The following is a 25,268-nucleotide window of genomic DNA, read 5'->3' as shown; positions in this document are numbered from 1 at the left end:
AAAGGAGGACCATCTAGCAAGCGACCCAGTTATCCCAAGTGTGCTACTTGTGGGAAATTCCACCCAAGGGTTTGTCGCAAGGGCACACGAGGATGCTTTGAATGTGGACAGAAAGGGCACATGGCCAAGCAGTGCTCGAACAAGACCGGTCTTCCTCACCACAGATTCATGCAGCCACCGCTTATATCGATGCAGTCAGCTCTAGAAGGTCCACTTATCGCAGATTAGAAGCCCTCCATGGCGAATGCGAGGATCTACTCACTCACCAAAGAGGACGAGCTAATGCCTCGACAGTCAAATTAGCATTTTCAAGTAGCAACCGTATTATTCGATCTGGGCAACCCATTCTTATATAGCTAGGGCGTTCACGCAAAGTCGCAAAAGCTCCAGAGGTACTCAGTGGTCGACGACACTACCTTCGGGAGAAGTTATGGCATCCACGCCGCTCGACCATTATAGCGGAACTCTTTTGTGATCTCGATCCTAGAAATGACCGACTACGACGTCATCCTTGAATGGACTTCCGATCAAATACGGTGCTTCCATAGAGTGCAGAATAGAAAGTCGATTCCAACCCAAGCGTATACGAGTACATCGAGAACCAAAGAGAAAAGCCGTAAAATTTCTCTCAGCATGAAGGCACGTGGTTGATGGATTCGGATGTACGGTACCTAGCACATGTAGTCAATACCGGCACAACTAGCAGAGGTCCGAGTTGTATGTGACTACCCAGCCTTCCCTGAAGAGTTACCAGGCCTAGCACCAGTCAGGGAGATTGAATTTGAGATAGAGCTCTTCCCCGGCACCAATCCTATTTCCAAAGCACCTTACCGCATGGCTCCAGCAGAACTGAAGGAACTTCATGAGCAACTACAGGAGCTGCTTGACAAGGGCTTCATACGCCCTAGTCACTCACCATGGGGAGCGCCTGTACTGTTCGTGAAGAAGAAAGATGGAAGCATGCGGCTATGCATAGACTACAGAGCACTGAATCAGGTCACGATCAAGAACAGATATCCTCTTCCCAGGATAGATGACCTGTTCGACCAGTTAAAGGGAGCAGCAGTGTTCTCTAAGATTGACCTCAGATCAGGATATCACCAAGTCAGAGTCAAGGAGGGTGATATACTGAAGACAGCATTCAGGACCAGATACGGACATTACAAGTTCGTAGTCATGTCTTTTGGCGTGACAAATGCTCCAGCTACATTCATGGATCTCATGAACAGAGTATTCAGAGAGTACTTAGATAAGTTTGTTATCGTGTTCATCGATGACATTCTTATCTACTCAGGAACTCAGGAAGAACATGCAGAGCACCTGAAGACAGTACTACAGACACTTCAGCAGAATCAGCTATATGCCAAGTTCACGAAATGTGAATTCTGGCTTGATCAGGTGTCCTTCCTGGGTCACATCATCTCAAAGGATCGTGTCATGGTAGACCCCAGCAAAATAGAAGCAGTAAGTAACTGGAAAAGACCGAAGAACGCCAGTGAAATCAGAAGCTTTATGGGATTAGCAGGTTATTACAGAAAGTTTGTAGAGGACTTCTCCAGGATAGCCTCCCCACTGACAGCTCTCACCAGAAAGAACAAAAAATTTTAGTGGACAGAGGACTGTGAGAACAGCTTCAGCAAGCTCAAAAGGAGATTGACCAGTGCTCCTATCTTAGCTTTACCAGAAAATACAGATAGCTTCGACATTTACAGTGATGCCTCTAAATTGGGATTAGGAGCAGTGCTAATGCAAGACGGTAAGGTGATCGCCTATGCCTCCAGACAACTCAAGGATTATGAGAAGAATTACCCTACTCATGACCTTGAGCTTGCAGCAGTAGTGTTCGCTCTCAAGATTTGGAGACATTACTTGTATGGAGCCCAGTGTAGAGTATATACAGATCATCAGAGTCTGAAGTACTTCTTCACTCAGAAGGATCTGAATATGCGACAGCGCAAATGGCTAGAGCTGGTCAAAGACTATGATATAGATATCCTCTACCATCCCAAAAAAGCCAATAAGGTAGCAGGCGCACTCAGCAGAAAGTCCAGTGCTACCTTATTATCTCTAGCAGTCATGTCACCGCCCCTACAGAAGGAGATCACAGATTTCGGTCTCGAGCTTATAGTGGGACAGCTCTCTACTTTGACCTTAGAGTCTACCTTGCTTGGTGACCTCCAGACAGCTCAGGAACAGGATCCTGGAATTCAGAAAATCAAGCAAGGGCTAGCAGAGTCAGAAAGTAGAGAATTCAGAGTGTCTGATAGCGGGGTGTTGTACTTTGGTGACAGACTCTGTGTTCCAGATCAGGAGGAGCATCCAGGTTCCACCAAAATGTATCAAGACCTGAAGAAACATTTTTTAGTGGCCCGGGATGAAGCGAGACATCGCCAGATATGTTAGCATCTGCCTCACCTGTCAGAGGGTCAAGGCAGAACATCAGCGACCAGGAGGAGTTCTGCAGGATATCTCTATGGATTTCATAGTGGGACTGCCCAGAACCATGAATGGTTTTGACGCCATCTGGGTAATAGTCGACAGGTTGACTAAATCAGCCCACTTCTTAGCTATCAAGATATCCTACTCCATGGAGAAGCTAGCTCAGTTGTATCTCCAGGAGATCGTCAGACTTCATGGAGTCCCATGGACCATTATTTCAGACAGAGACAGCAGATTTACATCACACTTCTGGGAGTGTGTACAGTCAGCGTTGGTCCTCAGACAGATGGTCAGACGGAGCGAGTAAATCAGGTACTCGAAGATATGCTTTGAGTGTGTGCCCTAGATTTCCAGGGAAGTTGGTGTAAATATTTGAGTCTAGCAGAATTTGCATACAACAATAGCTATCAGGGCACTATCGGCATGGCACCTTACGAGGCTCTATGGGCGGAGGTGTAGATCTCCAATCTGCTGGTATGAGAGTGGTGAGCAGAAAGAACTAGAACTTCAGACAGATCTAGTAGCAGATACCACAGCAGCTATACAGTAGATCCGCCAGAAGAGCTATGCTGATACACGGCGCAGACCCTTAGAGTTTTCAGTTGGGGATTCAGTGTTCCTCAGAGTATATCCCATGAAGGGAGTAATGCGTTTGGGAAGAAGGGCAAACTTAGTCCCAGATATGTGGGACCATACCTTATCAGCAGAAGAGTGGGCAAGGTAGCATATGAGTTAGAGCTACCCCAGGAAATGTCAGCTGTCCACAACGTATTTCATGTCTCCATGCTGAAGAAGCATACCCCAGATGCCACCCAGGTGATTGAGCCCCAGTTGGTACAGATCCGCGAAGACCTCAGCTATGATAGTCGGCCTATTCAGATAATAGACCGAGCAGTTAAGAAATTGCGGAACAAAGAGGTACCATTAGTAAAAGTCATTTGGCAAAGTCACACAGCAGAAGAGGCAACTTGGGAGACAGAAGCCAGCATGAGACAGAAGTACCTAGAGTTATTCTAAGTTCGAGGACTAACTTTGTATAAGGTATGGGGGATTGTAACGCCCGAAAATTATCGAAACTGCATTATAAATATTCTATGATTTTTCTGGAATTTTTAGATATTTTTCCGGAATTTTTCGAGTAGCGGAAGCAGCAAAAATAATTAGAAAACGAAAATGGCCTTAGCGAGAATTGAACCCGAGACCTATGACTTAGGGATAATGCTAGTAACCAGTTGAACCCAGCAGGGCTGTGCTGAAAGGAAAGGGAAACAATTTTATTTAAGTTGGATTTGGGTGGAACTTTACCACTTAATATAAATAGAAAATTTAAGTGGGGTTTGGTTTATTTTCTATTTGGTTCGTGACTTTTCCTCCTCCCCAACCTAGTTCCGCCGACCACCTCTTCTTCCCTCCTCCTTCTCTCGGCGCACCAAGTCAAGGGCCTCAAGGTCGTCTTCCGGCGACAACTCCGGCACGAGGACGCTCTTCTTCGCGAGAGGAACGCATAGACGCGAGAAGCTTGTCGAAGGGGTCGTCTCCACCGGAAAACCAGCGATTTGAATCGTAAGAAATTACGAATAAGAGGTAAGAAACCCCTCACCTGCAGTATAATAGCTTCCGTTTGGTTTTCTACGCATTAGTTTAGCAATATGCAGATTTTTATCGACACATAGCGTGAAATTGACCCTCCTCGCAGGTTTAGGGATTTAGTGAGCACTTCTAGATGGGTCGGACACGTAATCCCTCTTCAGTGGGGGGTTTCTAGACGTTGTCGGGTGCCTAGAAGTGGTCTCCCTAATAGAGAGGAGAGTTGGGGCACACTAAGTGTTCGATAAAATAGCTAGTTAAGTAAAAATGCAAATTAGGCATTTTATCAGCTCAGTTGAATGCATTAGAAGCATCTAAATCAGTATATCAGTTTATTCTAGCGTATATGGGACTACGGTCCAATGGGTGGGCTCCCACAGTCGCCTCTAGGTTCAGACAACCTAGCTCTAGGTTCAGATAACCTAGAAACAGCAATTTAGAATAGTTTAGCTATACTCAGTATTTTACCTTTCAGTTGGCACTGTACTGGATTAGATATCCATTGGGCTGGGCTCCCATAGTCGGTCCCTAGGTTTAGATAACCTAGTAGCTCTACTAAATTCGGGACTTGCAACCCCGGGCCTAGTTAGAGATGCGCGCACAGCAAGTACAGTTGTTGGGCCCAAACAGCAGCATGATTACTATTTTCACTTATTATGGTAATAGCTTTCTAACTCATAATCTAGTTATGTGATTATAGTTTAAGATCAGCACTAGCTCAGTTTTAGCTTAGTTTCAGTTTCAGTTTCAGTATCATGCCCAGCTTAGTTTTCCCTGTGAATATGCATGATAATCCTATGTTCAGTTATGATTGCCATGTTGTATGATGTATGCCATGCCATGCTTAGTATATTCAGTGTTCATATGTTTCAAATAGTATGTTTTCAAATCATGAGTTGCATCGTATGCATTGTTTTTGTGAGTAGATGGTTTCTTACTAAGCGAAAGCTTATAGATACTTTTTCCTTATACTGCAGATAAAGGTAAAGGGAAAATGGACTAGCAGAGGAAGCTGGAGTTCAATGCAAAGATGGTGTGTGTGGCAGGAACTGGAATAAAAGATCCTTAGGGAGTTTAGCAGATTAAGAACTTAGCTTTTGTTTTAAGATACTTTTATGCAGTTCTAGTGGTTTTAAATGCTATGAATTAATAAGCTTTGCACTATATCATGTTAGAATGCTAGTTAATAGATATTAGAACGTTTTACATGCATTCTATAACTGTTGTGTGATGTTTTAGCACGAACAAGTGCTGAAATCAGAGTTTCAGGAGCGAAATCAGAACTCTAATCGGTCTACAGACCGATCAGAGTCTGGGTTGTGCCACTGGATCGGTCAGCCGACCGATCCAGATGCAAACAGAAAGTTGGTATCCGATCCAGTCGCGAACAGAAAGTTGGCCTTCGCGAACAGAGGGTACCAAAGCTTGCTGATCGGTCTGCCGACCGATCAGTGGGCCACTGGATCGGTCAGCCGACCGATCAGTGCACTCCTGGATCGGTCGGTAGACCGATCCAGCTGCGTACAGTGGCAACAGCTTATGGATCGGTCAGCCGACCGATCCAAAGTCAGGTTTCGTGCTAGTAACAAACTAGATCGATCACAGGATCGATCCGACAGCCCCAATCGATCCACGGACCGATTGAAATGCCTGATTACAGCTAGCAGGACATCCGAGAGGCATAGATTGTCTCCCCTAGCATGTGTACAACTCCTAGGTACACCTAGAACATTCAAATTAGATTTTAAAGATAATAGTTAGCAAAATTTTAATCAATCCAGTTTTTTCCGCATTAGTCATTTAGCACAGCATAACTGTAGCGATCGGCCTTACAGCCTAGTAGTAGAAGGCGGGTCGTTACAAAACATATCATGCAACATAACAAAATCATAACTAGTTATGGTATATCATCTCTTAAAGCATAGCATGAAACATAACATAATCATATCTAATCATGGCACATCATAGTATCATCATAAGGTGTCATGGCATATCAAGCTCTTAAAGCATAGCATGAAACATAACATAATCATATCTACTCATGGCGTATCATAGTATCATCATAAGGTGTCATGATATATCAAGCTCTTAAAGCATAGCATGAAACATAACATAATCATATCTAATCATGGCATATCATAAATCATAGCATCATCACAACATGATCATAAGGTATATGCAATATGATTTTGAAAACATGTATCCGAAAAACATGTGTATGTCTCATGATCTTTAAAACCATTTCTTCTTACATATATACTTGAACATAATATCAACATATTCAGGGCCCCGGCTTGTACCACACATAGATAACATAGATGCGCGCGTCCTAAGTATATCCAAGGTAGCAAGTCTTGAATCATACTAGGAACTAGGTCAGGATCACACAGCCATAGACCTAGGGGCGTACTAAGGAGCCCATCCCTTTATTTTTACTAGCCCGGATCACACAGCCAAAGGCCTAGGGACTGATTAGGTGTCCACCCTTGGTACAAGCCTTACAAAGTAAAGTAGCATTTATAAAATGTTGGGTTCTTCGGGCCGCGAAAACCGCTTTTTCGCGTCGCGGAAACCCCGAGTCACCCAAAGCCGTAGATCCGTGCAAAAAACCTTTTCTTGTACGAGTTTGTAAAACCTTTAGATCTACACTAGATAAGGGTTATACCTTCGAAGCGTACCTTTCGCTTATCCCGCTCGTCCAAGGAGTTGCCGGATCTCTAGACCGTCAAGCGCCGGTCCTCTGGAAGTATCCACACGGACACGTAGTTGGAGAAAACCTCACACAAAGGTGTGCTAGCACCTTGGTGAGATTCGGCCAAGCAAGGAGGAGAGGGAGAGGGAGAGCATGAGAGGAAGAAGGAGGAAGATTCACCACACTTGAATGAAATGAATGAAAATCAATTCCAATTCAAAAATGGTCGGCCACTTCTCATCAAGTGTAACTCCCCATTAAATGCAATTAATGTGAAGTTAATAAGAAAATGGCTTTGTAACTTCCATGAGGTGACACATCATGATGATGTGGAATATCATCATTAGTCCACCTAATGCCAACTCACCAATGAGGTGGCAAAAGGTCAAGTCAAAATTGACCTTTGGTCTTCCTTCTCTAGTCAAGTCAAACTTGACCCAATCTCTACCATGGTTGATCTAATCCAACCATTTGATTCGAGCCAACTTAATATAATGAATCTAATTCATTAAATTAAATTGATTTAATAAGTCATAATCTAAATTAGACTCATCAAATACATGAATCAACTTGAGTCGAACTCAAGTTAGCCCAATTAGGATTACTCTTAATCCAATTTGATTCATCAAATGAATCTAATCCTCTTGGTTCATCATATGAATCTAATCTCCATCTAATTGTCCTAAGTGTGTGACCCTATAGGTTCTTGTAACGTTGGCAATGCCCTAAACCCATTTAGGAGCATAAGTAATGAGCGGTATCTAGCAACACATCATTACTACCCAAGTTACAAGAATGTCGAGATCCGACATCACCTTGTGACTACTAATTGTGACTCCTCACAATATGTGACATTGTCCTTCTCTCCTAGACATCTAGATTGATCAATGTGAGACATAGACCGTGTCATCCTCTAATCAATCTAAATCTTGAACTCCAAGTAGACTCACTCGATCAAATGAGCTCAACATCTAATGTTGACTCATTTGGGCATGGCCATGCACTTAGTGGTCTCACTCTATCAAGAATACCGATGTCGCTCCCATCATATGGGAGGGATAGATTCCATCTACATCACTCACATCCCTCCGCATAATTTGTTACATACCCAGTAATCGCCTTTATAGTCCACCCAGTTACGGGTGACGTTTTACGAAACTAAAGTACATAACTCCTTATGTAGGGATCCATGGTGACTTCAGGTCTAAGGACTAATAGTCATACTAATAGCCACATGAGAAAGTATATGACACTCATATAACGATCCATGATACTTTCTCATGGCGGGTCATTCAGTATACATTCTCTAATGCATACCCATGTGTCAGCTTGATATCTCTATATCCATGACTTGTGAGATCAAGTCATCGAGCTGACCTACATGCTAGTCTTATTGTATTAACATTGTCCCTGAATGCTAATACTCGACTAGGAATGATTTAGAGTAGTGTTCCCTATATCATCTCACTATCGATTCAACTAATCGATTGATATAGGTATGAACCTTCTACTCAAGGACGCTATTATACTTAGTCTATTTGGCACTAATATAAATAAGTATAATAACCAAACAAATGCCTTTATTAATATACAAGAATATGATATACATGAGTCCATACAATCATCAAATGATTGGCTCTAGGGCTCTAACTAACATAAAAAATGCATCATTTAGTCACATAGCATATCATAGAAGTATGCATCACTTAGGCATACATTATGTCATAAAAGTATGCATCACTTAGGCATACATCATATCATAAAAAGTATGCATCACTTAGGCATACATCATGTCATAAAAAGTATGCATCTCTTAGGCATACATCATGTCATAAAAAGTATGCATCACTTAGGCATACATCATGTCATAAAAACATGCATATTTTCACCACATAGCATATCATGAGAGCATGCATATTTTAGGCACATAGCATATCATCAAAGCATGCATATTTCTATCCACATAGCATATCATGAAAGCATGCATATTTTAAGCACATAGCATATCATCAAAGCATGCATATTTCTATCCACATAGCATATCATAAAAGCATGCATATTCTAAGCACATAGCATATCATCAAAGCATGCATATTTCTATCCACCTAGCATATCATAAACACATGCATATTCCATGCACATAGCATATCATCAAAGCATGCATGTTTCTAAGCACATATCATATCATGGAAAATATAAATCACAAGCATACATGTTTAAGCATAAGGGTGTATCATGTGATTATACTATCATAAGAAACATGGTAACATAGTTAACTTAGGTTCTAAACTTCCTAATCCCTTGGGTTCTTATCATGGCCAAACCCCCTTAGATCTCAATTTAGGTAAAAACAACCTCCAAGCATGTGGAGCCTAAATTATCATCACATCAATTTCATAGGAAGCATTATAAGCATGATTAACTTGGTTTCTAAGTTCTCCAAGTCCCTAAACTTCATGTGGCCGAACCCTATCAGGTGTGAAACAAGGTCCAAAATGTCATGAAAGCATGGAAACCTTAAACCATATTTATAGCATTTTTTTTTTCCAAGTAACATAGTAAGCATATTCGAGCTAGTTCCTAAGTCCTTCAAGCCCTTAACATATGTCATAGCCAAACTTTTAACAAGTGTTCATTAGGACTAAAACAAACATACAAGCATGTGAACTTGAACTAACATCATGTATAAATTCATAATAAGACATCATACAATATGTATGGCCAAAACTTACTCTAGCCTCATTTAGGTCATTAAACAACATATAGCATGAGAACTTTGTCTTTCTACTTATCATATTTCATGTAGAGTGACATAAGCATATTTAATTTTTGTTCTAGGGTTTCTAGGGCATCTATCCCTTCATGGCCGAAACCTACAATGGTCCATTTAGGTCATGGAAAAATTATACAAGCATGTGACACAATCAACACATTATCATATTTCCATAAGAAGCATTTTTAACACATTTGGTTTCAATTCTAAGGCCTCTAGGTCATTTAAACCCTACTTGGCCGAGACTCATCAATGTTTAAACTTGCTTCAAATAGCCTAAAAGCATAGGAAGTCATACAAGTTTCATAGCATGTATAAAGACAAGCATAATAAACATACATGTGAATTGTGTCTTAGGCTTCCTAGGTTTCTTTCCTTTTTCTTTTATTTTTCCTCATGGCCGAAACTTACCAATCTCTAAACTAGGTTTTAAGTGGCCTAAAGCATGGAAAATCTAAGTAAGTTTCATGGCAAAATTTACTAAAAACATCATATACAAATTTGGTTCTTAAACAAACTAGGACCCTTGTGATCGTACTTGTCATATATCATGTAACTAAGTTCTCTATACTCTAATTAAGCATGAGAACGTTAAAACAACTTTCATATCTTAATATCACAGAGGTCTTGAGCATGTTAAAATTTTGTTTAAGCTTTTCTAAGCTATCCATCTTATCATGGCCGAAAATCTTAGTGAAGAGTTCATGAATTTCTAGCAATATTCAACATGCAATTCTTTAAGAGAACTCTATATTCTATCATATAAACATGGTTACTTAAATTTAAAGGTCTTCCTAACCCTAAGTCCTTTTCTTGGCCGAAACATATGAGTGGATTTCTTTTGGTTCCAAGTAACTTTCAAGCAAGAAAACCAATAAAAGACCCTTAGTAGTTCATGGAGGGAATCTTGTACTAGTTTGGTTAAACAATGTTTTCCCTAACCTCTTTAAAATATTTTTGGCCGAAATTCTAGGGTTAGGCACTCCTCTGATCAAGCATCATATAGGTATAAAAACATGAAGGAAAAGCCTTCCTACATAGCATAGAAAAATATCATGAAATGAGGACTTGTTTAAACCTTCCTAGATTTGAAAACCCTTCTTGGCCGAATTTTTCTTAAATTCTTTCCTAGGTTTTCTAATCCTCATAAAATCTGAAAAGCACATAAAACGCCTTGTACCACAGGTGAGGAGAAGCTTACATCCTTTTCGCTTGTGGATCTAAGGTATGGTGATGGAAGAAGTAGCCTCTTCTTCTAGTTCCTTTCACTTGATTCCCTTGCTAAGTCCTCCTTGTATCTTAGGCTTTCTTAGGAGAAAAACCTTGGCTTTGGGGCCGAAAATGGAGGAGAGGGAGTTGGGGTTCTCGGTGAGGGAGAGGGAGGAATGAGAGAAATGAGAGAAAAATTAGAATTCTTCTCTTTTCTTGCTCCCTTTTATGTTAAGGGGGAAGAGGTGGCAAAATTGGTTTTTGCTTTCCTTCTCCCTTAGCCTTTTTTTTCTATTTTCTATTTAGTTTATTTATTTATTTGTTCTTACCATTCATGATGAAATAAGGGGGAATGAATCCCCTTAATTCCCTCTTTAATGTCACGGCAAAAAGAAGAGAGAAAGAGGGAGAGAAAGAAGGAAGGCAAGTTGCCTTTCTCTTGCTCTTTTCTTGTTTTCTTTTGGCTAGCTTTTACTCTCACCCTTATCATGAGTTTTCCTCCTTTGCTATCAATATCTTCTCTCTATCCCAATTGGTTTCTACTAATTAATTTTATAAATTATAATATAAGAGGTTCAAGGTTCAATCCTTGACCTCCTCTTCTTTTTATTTCATTTTATTTCTTTTTGCTTCAACCCACTTCTTATTATTTTTCTAAGGAAAAATCCTACATTCATATGTTTATCTTAAAATCTTAGTGGGTGTTACAGATCAAGGCTAAGTGAAAAGTCCAAACAAGATTTAGATGATCAATGTTTGACAGGTAGGTTGAGGTAAATAACTGGAGGAGCGACAGAATGGTCGAGTTTCTGAAGGGAACAACCTAAGGTCGCTGATCCAACTGAAGAAACCGGAAAGGTTTCCAAGTTTCTTGTTTCTTCAGTTGAGATCAAGCCAGGTTCCATTGTCTAATATTACTCATGCATTATATATTACTGTGCTAATCTTTGTATTGCAAGGATATTTTGTCTAACACTATTTTGCAGGTTCGACCAGATCGGTCAACCGAATGTAGGGATCGATCGACGGAACCAGGGTGACTCAGCATAGTTCAGTCAGCAACGATCAACAGTGAAGGAAACTACACTGATCGGTCAACCGAACCTCCGGTTCGGTCGACCGAACAATCAATCATTAAAAGCATAGTAAATACGAATCTCGACAAATCTTGACGAACAGGGAAGGAGCCTGTTCGATCGACCGAATAGAGGGATCGGTCGATCAAACCCTTAATGATCATTAATTACCGAAGATCGAATCAACATCGAATCTCAGCCAGCAAGGAATAGAGCTGGTTCGATTGACCGAACCCAGTGATCGATCGACCGAACATTGATGATTCTTATTAAAGAGAGCTCGAGGTCCGAGGTTGAAGACAACGCTGATTGGTTCGAAGTTCATCTCTATGCAAAGCTACGACTTGTGCTACAACTACTCGTCTACTGCTTCAAGAAGTGCCGACCGAACCTCAACTTTTACATACTGTCAGTATAACTTATTTTTACTTGCATTGTACTTAATTCAAGTAAGATAGTAGGATATTACTATCTTGCTCATCTTGTTATATGCATTGCTTCTTTCTGAGGCTTTCGGAAAGAAGAGACTTAGTGGATTTCCCATCGGTGCGGTCAAGGATCGCGGGCCTTGGAGTATGAGTCGACCTAAGCTCCGAACCAAGTAACCGAACTATTCTTTATTTTTTTGCTACATGACGTTATTTTTAACGAGTAAAAGAAAAGTTTTAAAAGTGTGATATTCACCCCCTCTATCACACTCATTCTATCCAACAGTCCTCAACACTCCACTCCGAAAAGTTTACCCGATGTTAAGTTTGGTCCACCTGATCTTCTTGGACTTTTGCTCAGCCTAACCTTGACCCTCGGGACTTTCCGCTTGACCTTCGGCTTTCGACATGTCCAAAATTCCACCCAGAGTCCTTGACCCCCGGACATCCTGCCCTATATCCTCGATTTGCCAAGACTTCCACCTAATCCCACTGACCAAGACTTCCTTGTCTAGCCGTAACTAGGATTTTCCCTTGTCCAGACTTAACGGGGACTTTCTCTGCCTAACTTCAACTAGGACTTCCTACTGTTGGTTAGTCCTAGGACAATCATACTGGTTCCACTGTACAAAAATCTTGTACAAGTGTCGAACCTTTCCTTAAATAACCTATTGTGTTCTTTAGAAGTTAAATTAGGAATCGCAGACGGAACTTAACATCATTGATTCCAAATTTAACTTATCTGTTCTTAATGGTTTAGATTTGAATCGCAAGCGGAACTTAACACTATTGATTCAAATCCACCTATGTTATTAATTCCATTAAATATTAATTTCTAAAATTAGCTTCCAGGACTACATGGCGAGACACATGACCTTCTTGGATATGGGAGCAACCACCACTGCCTAGACAAAGCCTTTTAAGGAAATCTAATATTTAATTTCCTTGAATAACTCTATGTTAACCAAAAAGAACAATCGAATCACAAATTCGAATAACAAAGAAAACACAAACTCGAAAAATAAATTCAAAAAACTAGATCTAATGCCTCTTGTGTTTAGAATTCATATAAAGAAAATAACTAGCATGATGCGGAAAATAATTGCTAATTATACCTTCTCTTTATATGATAATGACATTGAGATCTTCTGCCGTATTCCTCACCTCGCCTTGGACGTCGTGTGGGCGATGATCCTCCAAGATGAACACCACCCGAAGAGCTTTCTTCTTCCTCCTCTAAAATCCGGCCACCACCACCAATTTAGGAACCAAAAAGAGCAAGGCAAAGGGAAGGGGAGAGATTCGATCATCATGAGAGAGCACAAGCAAGAGACTAGAATTAAATGCCTTCTTCTTCTTCTTCTTCTCCTTCTCCTCCTTCTTGTATCCGACCACTTGAAGAAAACACAAGCAATATGTGGTCGGCCCTAGCATGATAAAGAGCTAGGGGCCGGCCCTAAGGAGGAGACTAGAGAGAAGAGAGAAAAAGAATTTATTTTCCCATGAAGCCTCTCCTCCCCTTCTTTTATAATACTTGCCCAAGGCAAATAAAGAAAAACTTTTACAAAAAATTTAAATCTTTCTTTTGTTTTTCCTTTTCCCTTTTTTTTTTCCTTTTCTTTCCTCATGATTGAATCAATCACCAATCATGAATCAATTTGATTTATTTAATTGGATGATGATTTAATCCTATTGGTCGACCCCTTGCTTGGGCACCAAGCAAGGGTGGCCGGCCCCTATGAGGAAGGAAAAAATTTCTTTTGTAAAATTTTATAAACTCTTATAAAATTTTACAAGCTCTCTTTTAATTTCTTAAAGTGGATGTTAAAAAGGAAAGTTTTAAAAATTAAAACCATGTTTTAAAATTTAAAACTTCTTTTCTAAAAATTTCCTTTTTTAACATGTTTAAATTTTAAAACTTCTCTTCCATTTTCTAAAACCATGAGGATGGTTAAAAAGGAAAGTTTTAAGACTTTTAAACTTTCTTTTAAAACATGTGGCCTAATTCAAATAAGGAAAGTTTTTAAATTTTAAATCTCTTTTTTAAAACTTGTAGTTTTCTACAAAGAGAAGATTTTAAAAAATTCAAAACACCCCCTCCTATTTGAAATATTGTGGCCGACCCTTCCTATGCTTGGACACCAAGCAGAGGGCCGACCCTATTGAGAGGAGATGTGGCCGGCCATTGCTTGGTTACCAAGCAATGGACCGGCCCCCTTCTTGGACACCAAGATGGGTCTTTCTTTGGATGGACTTGAGGCTTTAATGAGGCTACGACATGGACCTAGAGGAGAAATTGATTTTGGCCTTTCGATGAGTTTGAGTATCCTGTGTTCCCCCGAACACACAACTCAAGTTCATCGATAATAACTCATTCCACTAGAGAGTTATTATCGCACTACCGCACCAATCCCAAATTACATTATGAGCTCCTTCTTATCATGAGTGTGTTAGTCTCCCTTTGTTTAAAATAACGAATGTCCACTAATTAAGTATGTTACTGACAACTCACTTAATTAATATCTAGCTCCAAGAGTAGTACTACTCAATTTCATTGTCATGTCGAACTAAGCCCACCTGCAGGGTTTAACATGACAATCCTTATGAGCTCCTCTTGGGGACATTCTCAACCTAGATTACTAGGACACAGATTCCTTCTATAATCAACAACACACACTATAAGTAATATCATTTCTCAACTTATCGGGCATATTGATTTATCAAGTTAAACCTTACCCTTTGATAAGTCAAAGAAATAAATATTAAATATATGTGCTTGTTATTATATTAGGATTAAGAGCACACACTTTCATAATAACTAAGGTCTAGTTCTTTTATTAAGTCAGTACAAAAAGAACTTATCTAAAATGATTCTACTCAATACACTTAGAGTGTACCAGTGTAATTTATTAATCAAGATAAATTAATACTTAATTACACTATGACTATAATTTCGATAGTTTGTTCCTTTCCATCTTAGTCGTGAGCAACTGTTTATAATTTATAAAGAACCGACAGCATGAACTTCTGTGTATGACACCACACACCATGTTGTCTACTATATAAATTAATTGAACAATTACATTTAACAAATAAATGTAGATTTTGACCAATGTGATTCTTTTATTTCAAAAATAAATGTTTACAAAAGCTAAGCTTTTAGTATATACTCTAACAATCTCCCACTTATACTAAAAGACTATGATGTCATACATCTGATTCCCAACCCTTCAACATGTCCATCAAAAGCTCTTGCCTTAAGGACCTTAGTGAAAGGATCTACAGGTCATCACCTGATGCAATCTAGGCGGCAACAACTTCTCCTCGTTTATACGATTTCTCGTATTGGGTGGTACTTGTGCTCTATTGTGTTTACTTGCCTTACGGACTTATGGTTTCTTCGAGTTTGCTACTACACCACTATTATTACAATAAATTGTAATAATTTTTGGGCAAACCAGAAAACATGTCTAAGTCCATCATGAAGTATCTAAGTCATACAGCTTTTATGACTGCCTCAGAGGCTGCCACTTACTCACCTTCTATGGTGGAATCTGAAAAAACACCTTTGTTTATCACTCTTCCATAGTTATGACTTCACCTCCTAAAGTAAACACAAAATCCTGAGGTTGACTTACTATTGTCCCTATCCGATTGGAAATCAAAATCCGTGCAACCCACAGGGACCAAATTATTTGCCTTGTAAGCTAGCATATAATCTCTAGTGCATCTAAGGTACTTCAATATATGCTTTACTGCAGTCCAATGTCCTTGCCCAAGGTTACTCTGATATCTGCTAACTATGCCCTCGGCAAAATAGATTTCTAATCTCGTGCACAGCATACATTAGGCTTCTGACAGCCAAAGCATTAGGAACTGCCTTCATTTCCTCTATCTCTTTTGATGTCTTTAGAGACATTTCTTTAGATAAAGCTACTCCATGCTGAAAAGGTAAGAAACCTTTCTTGGAGTTTTGCATGCTTAAAACGAGCAAGGATTGTTTCGACATATGAAGCTTGGGATAAGTAAAATATTCTTTTCTTGCGATCCCTTATTACTTTGATCCTAAGAATATATGCATTCTCCCAAGTCCTTCATATCGAATTGTTTGGATAATCATACCCTTACTTCTGACAACACTTTGATATTGTTTCCAACTACCAAAAATATTATCTACATATAGTACAAGAAATACCACCATGTTTCCATCACACTTCTTGTATATACAAGACTCATCGGGTCACTGGATAAATCCATAAGTCTGGATTACTTCATTAGACCAAATGTCCAAGACCTTGAAGCTTTGCTTCAGTCCATAGACTGATTGAGCTTGCACACAAGATGCTCTTTTCCCTTTGCAATAAACCCCACTGGTTGTTTTATATGGATGCTTTTTTCAAGACTTCCATTAAGGAAACCTGTCTTGACATCCACTTGTCAAATCTCATAATAGATAAAAGAATCTACATAGACTTAAGCATGACTACCGGTGAAAAAGTTTTCTTTTTCAATAAGCCTTGCTTTGAAAGTTTCTACCTTCCTGTCTATCCCTCTTTTCCTATTGTAGACTTATTTTTACCCAATGGCTTTTACACCATTTGGTGATTTTGTAAGCTCTCAGACTCTATTAGAATACATATATTCTGATTCTGTATTTATTGCTCTTTGCAAAGATGCTGCATCTTTATCTTGGTGTGCTTTGTCATATATCCGGGGATTAGGTTCATGTCCATCAGGGATCAAGTCCAAAGACTCTCCCAAAACATGAATCTTTTAGGTTGCCTAACAACCCTCCCACTACGACGAGGCACTTTCTGCAATTGTGTATCATTTGTGATACGTGTTGCAGTTTCTTGTGATATTTCATCTTGTAAAGTTGGTACTAGGTTAGACGTGTCCTTTAATTTCCTTAAGAACAATTTTTACTCATGGGCTTGTGGTTCATAGTAATGTCCTTTTTTAAAATCGTGCATTGGTACCAACAATGACCTTCCAATTTTAAGGACTATAAACCTCTTTTCATTTTTCTAAGATAACTCACAAACAAGTGAACTCATGCCCAACTTATCGATGTCTCTCATGTGCTAGACCACCCAAATCCGAATATACTTCAGACTAGGCTTACGCCCATTCTGCAATTCTATGGGAGTAGAGAGTTCTGACTTAGAAGGTACTATGTTCACTCCCGTTTCCAGTGTGTATCCTTAAAACAAATTTGGTAATTTTCTGAATAACTCATCATCGATCTAACTATTCCATAATAGGCTTCTTACACCATTCTGTTGGGGTGTACCAAGTGCAGTTGGGATTAAATCTCGACTTCTGATAAGTGACTCGTAAACTCTCCTAAGAGGTACTCATTACTACGATTTGATACTTTTACTTTAACATTACTCCATGTCAGCCTAATACTCTTTGAACTAATCAAAGCACTTAGACTTGTGGCGCGTCAAGTAAGTGTATCCTTATCTCGAATAGTCGTCTATAAAGAGACGAAAATATTCGAAACAACCTCTTGCCTGGATAGTAAAAGGTCTACACAAATCAGAATGAACCAATTCCAACATATCTTTGGCACCATACCCCTTAGACTTAAAAGCTTCTTGGTTATTTTTCCTTCCAAGTAAAACTCGCAAGTTGGAAAGATTTCCACTACCAATGAACCCAAGAGTTCATTGGTTATTATCCTTTGAATCCTACTCAAGTTAATATAACCTAGCCTTAGATGCCAAAAATATGATTGGTTTATTTTCGAAGGTTACTTTCTCTTATTAAAGTTAGAAAATGTGTTATTAATTTCCATTTATTACATCGTGGGAGTTATTGGATTATAAATTGTCAACCAACGTACCAGAACAGATAACTTCCCTATTTTTCTTGATAACAAGTTTGTTATCAAAATAGACAGAATATCTATTCTTTAATAGTTTAGAAACTGAAATTAAGTTCTTTCTAAACTTAGTACGTAAAGATAATTTCTGAAAATCCATATTTTATTCCTATCAGAGGATAAACATCTCCCACTACAACAGCTACTACCTTTGTAGTAGTGCCCATGTGGACGGTATTTTCCTTTTCATATAGCTGTCGGATTTCCTGGAACCCTGCAATGAATTGCAGACATGATTAGTAGCATCTGTATCTACACTCCAGGTACTGGTAGATAACACCACTAAACATGTTTCAACAACTAATGAATTAAATACACCTATATTGTTCTCAGTTCTAAGAGGACAATTTACCTAAATGTCCAAGTCCTATCATTATAATTGGGACTACTAAGTCTTTTCTATAGTATAACAACTAGGGGATTGACAAACATTTAAAACCTAAGAATTACAAAAATATTTGGTCAAGACCAACACTTTAAAATCCCCGTGAATTTTGTATGCCACGATAGTGTGGACGTATACAAATTCAAAAAAGAGATTTTGTCCATTAATTTTATTATCTCATCATCCTAACTTCATGATAAATAAAATTAATAGTTGGTCTATCTTTGATCAAATATTTTGGTCAAAACTTTGAATTTAAAATAACATTGATTCCTCAAACAATATTATTTAAATTCACCAACACCTCAAACACCGGGAATTTTGCATGCCACGATAGTGTGGACGTATACAAATTCGAACATTTGTAAGAGGAGGGTTTTACTCATTAATCATCTTGTCAATAAATCTTTATGACAAATAAAATTACCTCAAACACTGTGAATTTTATATGCCACGATAGTGTGGACGTATACAAAATCAAACATTTGTAAGAGGAGTTTTCCCACTAATTTTATTTTCTTGTCATCTTGACAAATAAAATTACCTCATACACCGTGAATTTTGTATGCCACGATAGTGTGGATATATACAAAAACTCGACATTTATAAGAGGGGGTTTTAATTTTATTATCTTGTCAACTTATCTTTTTGACAAATTAATAGTTGGTTTTCCTTCGGTCACACAAATAATAGCAGTGACTCTGATGGGGAGGATACTATTAGATGTGCCTAAGTGTATACCATTACTTGACACTAAGTCTATTAATAAGATTGTGCCCCTTCCGATGAGGAAGATCACACGCTCTTAATTAATTTCCTATAGTCATCCTAAATGGAAGTTTGATCTAGTGATCCACAAACAAACTCATCTGATATGGAGGAAGACACTCAGAGTCAACGCGCAAGTTAGTTTGCATCACTTACAAACCAGTAATGGAGACCATGGAATTAAAATAAATCCCTCTCCCACTTAGTTATTTAAAGTGAGGAATTTTAAACTATCCTAGCATATATCACATGCATACATACACATCACAATAAATAAAAGCAATAAATATGGAAATTATTTTTTCAACTATTATGGCCTTTTCCATCATTGTCCTCCGTGTGCTCCAACCCTAGCTGCTGCCACCTTTAGCCACTGCCATCGGGTCGAGACGTCGCATCCATCTTGCTTCTTATTTCCCTGCGCCTCTGGTGCTTCAAAAGTATCACGCCTCTCAATTATCCGATCCACGACAAAAATAGAATTTTACATGTGTCGATCCTATATTCCACGAGGGAATGCACATGAAATCTAGATCGAAAATAAAATTCTAAAATCCTAAAATCCTAGGGCTAATACAGCTCCTGTTGTTTTAGTTACATACAATCATGCACACACACAATAATTCCCTTGACATGTGTAAGGGTCCAATCACACACAACATCTATAAGCCATAATAATTGGAGTCTTCTACCAAAAAATTAGCATATCCTACTATTATCATGCCCAAATTATGCATGACATGTGCATAACCTATTTGAATTCTAAACACACGGAGGCAAACCCTAGCTTTGATACCAATTGTTGGTTAGTCCTAGGAAAATCATACCGGTTTCACTGTACAAAAATTTTGTACAAGTGTCGAACCTTTCCATAAATAATCTATTGTGTTCTTTACTAGTTAAATTACAAATCGCAGACGGAACTTAACATCATTGATTCCAAATTTAACTTATCTGTTCTTAATGGTTTAGATTTGAATCGCAAGCGGAACTTAACACTATTGATTCAAATCCACCTATGTTATTAATTCCATTAAATATTTTCAAAATTGGCTTCCAAGACTACATGGCGAGGCACATGGCCTTCTTGGATATGGGAGCAACCACCACCGCCTAGACAAAGCCTTTTAAGGAAAGCTAATATTTAATTTCCTTAAATAACTCTAAGTTAACAAAAAAGAACAATCGAATCACAAATTCGAAAAACAAAGAAAACACAAACTCGAAAAATAAATTCGAAAAACTAGATCTAATGCCTCTTGTGTTTGGAATTCATACAAAGAAAATAACTAGCATGATGCAGAAAACAATTGCTAATTATACATTCTCTTTGTATGCTAATGACCTTGAGATCTTCTGCCGTATTCCTCGCCTCGCCTTGGACGTCGTGTGGGCGATGGTCCTCCAAGATGAACACCACCCGAAGAGTTTTCTTCTTCCTCCTCTAAAATCCGGCCACCACCACCAATTTAGGAACCAAAAAGAGCAAAGGAAAGGGAAGGGGAGAGATCCGACCATCATGAGAGAGCACAAGCAAGAGACTAGAATTAGATGCCTCCTCCTCCTTCTTCTTCTTCTTCTTCTTCTTCTCCTCCTCCTCCTTCTTGTATCCGACCACTTGAAGAAACCACAAGCAATATGTGGTCGGCCCTAGCATGATAAAGAGCTAGGGGTCGGCCCTAAGGAGGAGACTAGAGAGAAGAGAGAAAAAGAATTTATTTTCCCATGAAGCCTCTCCTCTCCTTCTTTTATAATACTTGCCCAAGGCAAATAAGGAATGACTTTTACAAAAAATTAAAATCTTTCTTTTGTTTTTCCTTTTCCCTTTTATTTTTCCTTTTCTCTACTCTTGATTGAATCAATCACCAATCATGAATCAATTTGATTTATTTAATTGGATAATGATTTAATCCTATTGGTCGACCCCTTGCTTGGGCACCAAGCAAGGGTGGCCGGCCCCTATGAGGAAGGAAAAAATTTCTTTTGTAAAATTTTATAAACTCTTATAAAATTTTACAAGCTCTCTTTTAATTTCCTAAAGTGGATGTTAAAAAGGAAAGCTTTAAAAATTAAAACCATGTTTTAAAATTTAAAACTTCTTTTCTAAAAATTTTCTTTTTTAACATGTTTAAATTTTAAAACTTCTCTTCCTTTTTCTAAAACCATGAGGATGGTTAAAAGGAAAGTTTTAAAACTTTTAAACTTTCTTTTAAAACATGTGGCCTAATTCAAATAAGGAAAGTTTTTAAATTTTAAATCTCTCTTTTAAAACTTGTAGTTTCTACAAAGAGAATATTTTAAAAAATTCAAAACACCCCCTCCTATTTGAAATATTGTAGCCGGCCCTTCCTATGCTTGGACACCAAGCATAGGGTCGGCCCTCTTGAGAGGAGATGTGGTCGGCCATTGCTTAGTCACCAAACAATGGACCGGTCCCCTTCTTGGACACCAAGATGGGCATTTCTTTGGATGGACTTAAGGCTTTAATGAGGCTACGACAGAGACCTAGAGGAGAAATTGGTTTTGGCCTTCCGATGAGCTTGAGATCCCGTGTTCGCCCTGAACACACAACTCAAGTTCATCGATAATAATTCATTCCACTAGAGAGTTATTATCGCACTACCGCACCAATCCCAAATTACATTATGAACTCCTTCTTATCATGAGTGTGTTAGTCCCCCTGTGTTTAAGATAATGAATGTCCACTAATTAAGTAAGTTACTGACAACTCACTTAATTAATATCTAGCTCCATGAGTAGTACCACTCAATTTCATTGTCATGTCGGACTAAGTCCACCTGTAGGGTTTTACAGGACAATCCTTATGAGCTCCTCTTGGGGACATTCTCAACCTGGATTACTAGGACACAGATTCCTTCTATAATCAACAACACACACTATAAGTAATATCATTTCTCAACTTATCGGGCATATTGATTTATCAAGCTAAACCTTACCCTTTGATAAGTCAAAGAAATAAATATTAAATATATGTGCTTGTTATTATATTAGGATTAAGAGCACACACTTCCATAATAACTAAGGTCTAGTTCTTTTATTAATTCAGTACAAAAAGAACTTATCTAAAATGATTCTACTCAATACACTTAGAGTGTACCAGTGTAATTTATTAATCAAGATAAACTAATACTTAATTACACTATGACTATAATTCCGATGATTTGTTCTTTTCCATCTTAGTCGTGAGCAACTGTTTATAATTTATAAAGAACCGACAACATAATCTTCTGTGTGTGACACCACACACCATGTTGTCTGCTATATAAATTAATTGAACAATTACATTTAACAAATAAATGTAGATTTTGACCAATGTGATTCTTTTATTTCAAAAATAAATGTTTATAAAAACTAGGCTTTTAGTAAACACTCTAATGTAAACACTCTAACCTCTACAAACTTAATCATCATATTAGAAAACTACAAGAGTTAACATCTACAAGCTTAATCATCATATTAGAAAACTACAAGAGTTAACTTAATTTATTGCCAAGATCAAAATCTCAGGTTTGTTCGCATGATGCATCTTGTACCAACAAGTGTTTAGGGCTGTGGGATATGAACATGAAGAGCACTTTATAAATTGTTTGGAGGTTTGGTTGCAAGGAGATATACACAATGATTGATGGATGATGGTGGTGGTAAAAGACGATTCACTTACCCATAGCACATTCGTTAGCTTGTCCCTAAGTACCCAGACATCTATGGTTTGATTTCTAATTACGATGCATTTGTGAGAATTTTTCCTTCAAAAGAGACTTACAACCAAGGGATGTTGGACTTTTAGGTCGTCTGTCATGAGTGCTTCTTGATTTACCTTGACAGTTGGGGAAATTTTTGTGGAGTCGGGTCGGTCATCCCAAGTTTAACGTTATGTGACCTGGTTAATTATTTTTGAGACTCGCAATCAAGGAATGCTGGACTTTTGTGTTGTTCACCGTGAGTATTTTTTTTATTTATTCTGATAGTCGATACAAAATTTTTATAGGATCGAATTAGACGTCCAGATCTGATATTATCTAACTTATTGATCGATGTATGATGATGGGCACATGGGTGGAAGAAGCCAGAAAAGTTCACGTCAACGGCCAGTTGACCCATAAATCAATCTGAAGAAATTTGATTAAACATTTTCAACCGCCGATTTAGTGCATTCATAGGGACAGTACAATTTTATTGAATTGCAATAGGAATAACAGTATGCCATATTATACGTATGCGATACTCTAAAGCACAGCACAATTTTATTATTAAATTGCAATAGAAACGGCGGCGCGCACGCACGAAGATGCTATCGAGGCATTTAACTTCAGAACCGGTCGCAGTTGGCCGGGACGAAGGAGAGCACGTTGGCTTTGAGATCGTAGAGGATGTGCATGTCCTGCTGCTGGTAGTTGCCCAAGATTGATAGACCGTCCGTTCCCGCGATCGCCGAGCAAATCAATCCCTCCTCCGGTCCATATATCATGTACTTATCCCGCTGAAAACGCATGTCGGCGCCGTCGAAGTGGAACACCAGCTCCGGCATTCGGGGAGGTGACTTCCGTTTCTTCAATGAGAAGCACAGATCGAAGCCCTGCTCCGGTGACTCCGCCAACGGCAACCGCGCCTGCTTGATCAACTCTTTCCTAAGTACGTCGTACCCAGGCTGGTTCAATATTGTCATGAAGGTGCCGGAGTCGATGATCGTCCCGTTGGAGCCGTCGGGATTCAGCTGGAAGGCGCTCGGCGGAATAGGAAGCCGAGTCCCGCCCAACGAGATTCCGATCAAGGAGAGGTAGTAAAAAGAGGGATTTTGGGGGTTGGGGATAAACGGCGTGCTCCCAATTGAGCCTCCGCCTCCTCCTCTCTTTCCTCCTCCCAGGCTGGCCTTGGTACCCAAGAAGAGATGGCTGGTGGCGGAGCGATTGATCGAGGTGAAACAGTAGGAGAATCTGGGAGGATTCAACTGCGCCGGCAACGAGAATCGGCCTCGGCCCATGCCGACGATGCCGGTGGAGTTCGACAGCGTGCCGTTGTTCCAAAACCCGCACCCGAATATGACGCCGTGGATCGACGAGCCATCGCCAAAATGGAGCGTCTCCGTCGCGAGTAAGCCTCTGGTACGAGTTTCGTCCCCGTAGCTGGTCCAATAGAGGCACAGGTCGCCTTCGGAGGAAGCGCAAAAACTGAGGATCGAACTGGCATCAGTGCAGAAGGGGTTGGAGCAGGGGATCCGGGAGTAGGAGGAGGAGTCGAAGGAATTGTAGAAGGGGCTTGGCTGCGGGATGCTCTCGAAGCAGGGGACGCACTGCGTCCAAATGAGGTCGCTGCCGGTGTCGAGGATGGCCGTGACAGGGAGCGCCGGGGAACCAATGCCGAAGCTGACTAGGTACTCCGATTCACCTCCGTAGCTGACAGGAACCACGACGTTGCGCTTGGCCTCGATGGCCCTCTTCCGGGAGTAGCTCCGGCGGACGGCGCGTTGGATTCTCTCCGCCAAGGTGAATGAAGAGCCTGCGGCGGAGTCCACGTGGGTGAGAGTGAGTCGAAACCCGTCACCGGAGGTGGAAGAAGCAGTAGGATTCTCAACCAACATAAGCATGATAAAGAAGAGGTAGAGCACGTTAGCCATGGCGACGACCTTGACGCCAAGAAGAAAAAGAAGATTGGCCGCGATAAGTATTTGTTCAAGTAGAGAGCGATATATATATAGTGATCATAAATCTTGACTACTCCTAGAATTGTAGTTAGAATGCAGTAAATGTAGTTTAACTGATGAATCATGCAAATGAAACAAAACAATAATTCCTGATCAATAACGTGGATCGATCACATATATATATATATAGGAACTTTTCGTTTAATTAATACGTATGCATGCAGTCAGCATGCCCTCCCCTCCTTCCTCTCTCCTGTTTTTCCTTTCCTCCCTTTCAACCTCCTAAATGAACACAAATGGTGCCCACTGTTGATATGTCAGTATCAGGTTAATCACAGGAATATCTGTGACGAAGACTC

The 25,268-nt window shown here is 39.5% G+C and overlaps 1 protein-coding gene across 1 annotated transcript; it reads right to left on the bottom strand.

Moving 5' to 3' along the window:
* Positions 1 to 23,386: 23,386 nt before the first annotated feature.
* Positions 23,387 to 24,945, bottom strand: LOC122027741 (aspartic proteinase nepenthesin-1-like). The gene has a single exon (XM_042586752.1). It carries the CDS (start codon positions 24,880 to 24,882, stop codon positions 23,578 to 23,580), a length of 1,305 nt encoding a protein of 434 aa, XP_042442686.1. The 5' UTR covers positions 24,883 to 24,945; the 3' UTR covers positions 23,387 to 23,577.
* Between the last annotated feature and the right edge of the window lie 323 nt (positions 24,946 to 25,268).

Source organism: Zingiber officinale, chromosome 1A, assembly GCF_018446385.1.
Source record: "Zingiber officinale cultivar Zhangliang chromosome 1A, Zo_v1.1, whole genome shotgun sequence".
In the NCBI taxonomy this organism is placed as follows: domain Eukaryota; kingdom Viridiplantae; phylum Streptophyta; class Magnoliopsida; order Zingiberales; family Zingiberaceae; genus Zingiber; species Zingiber officinale.
Note: the sequence above shows the minus strand (reverse complement) of the source record. Positions and strands in the feature narration are given on the sequence as shown.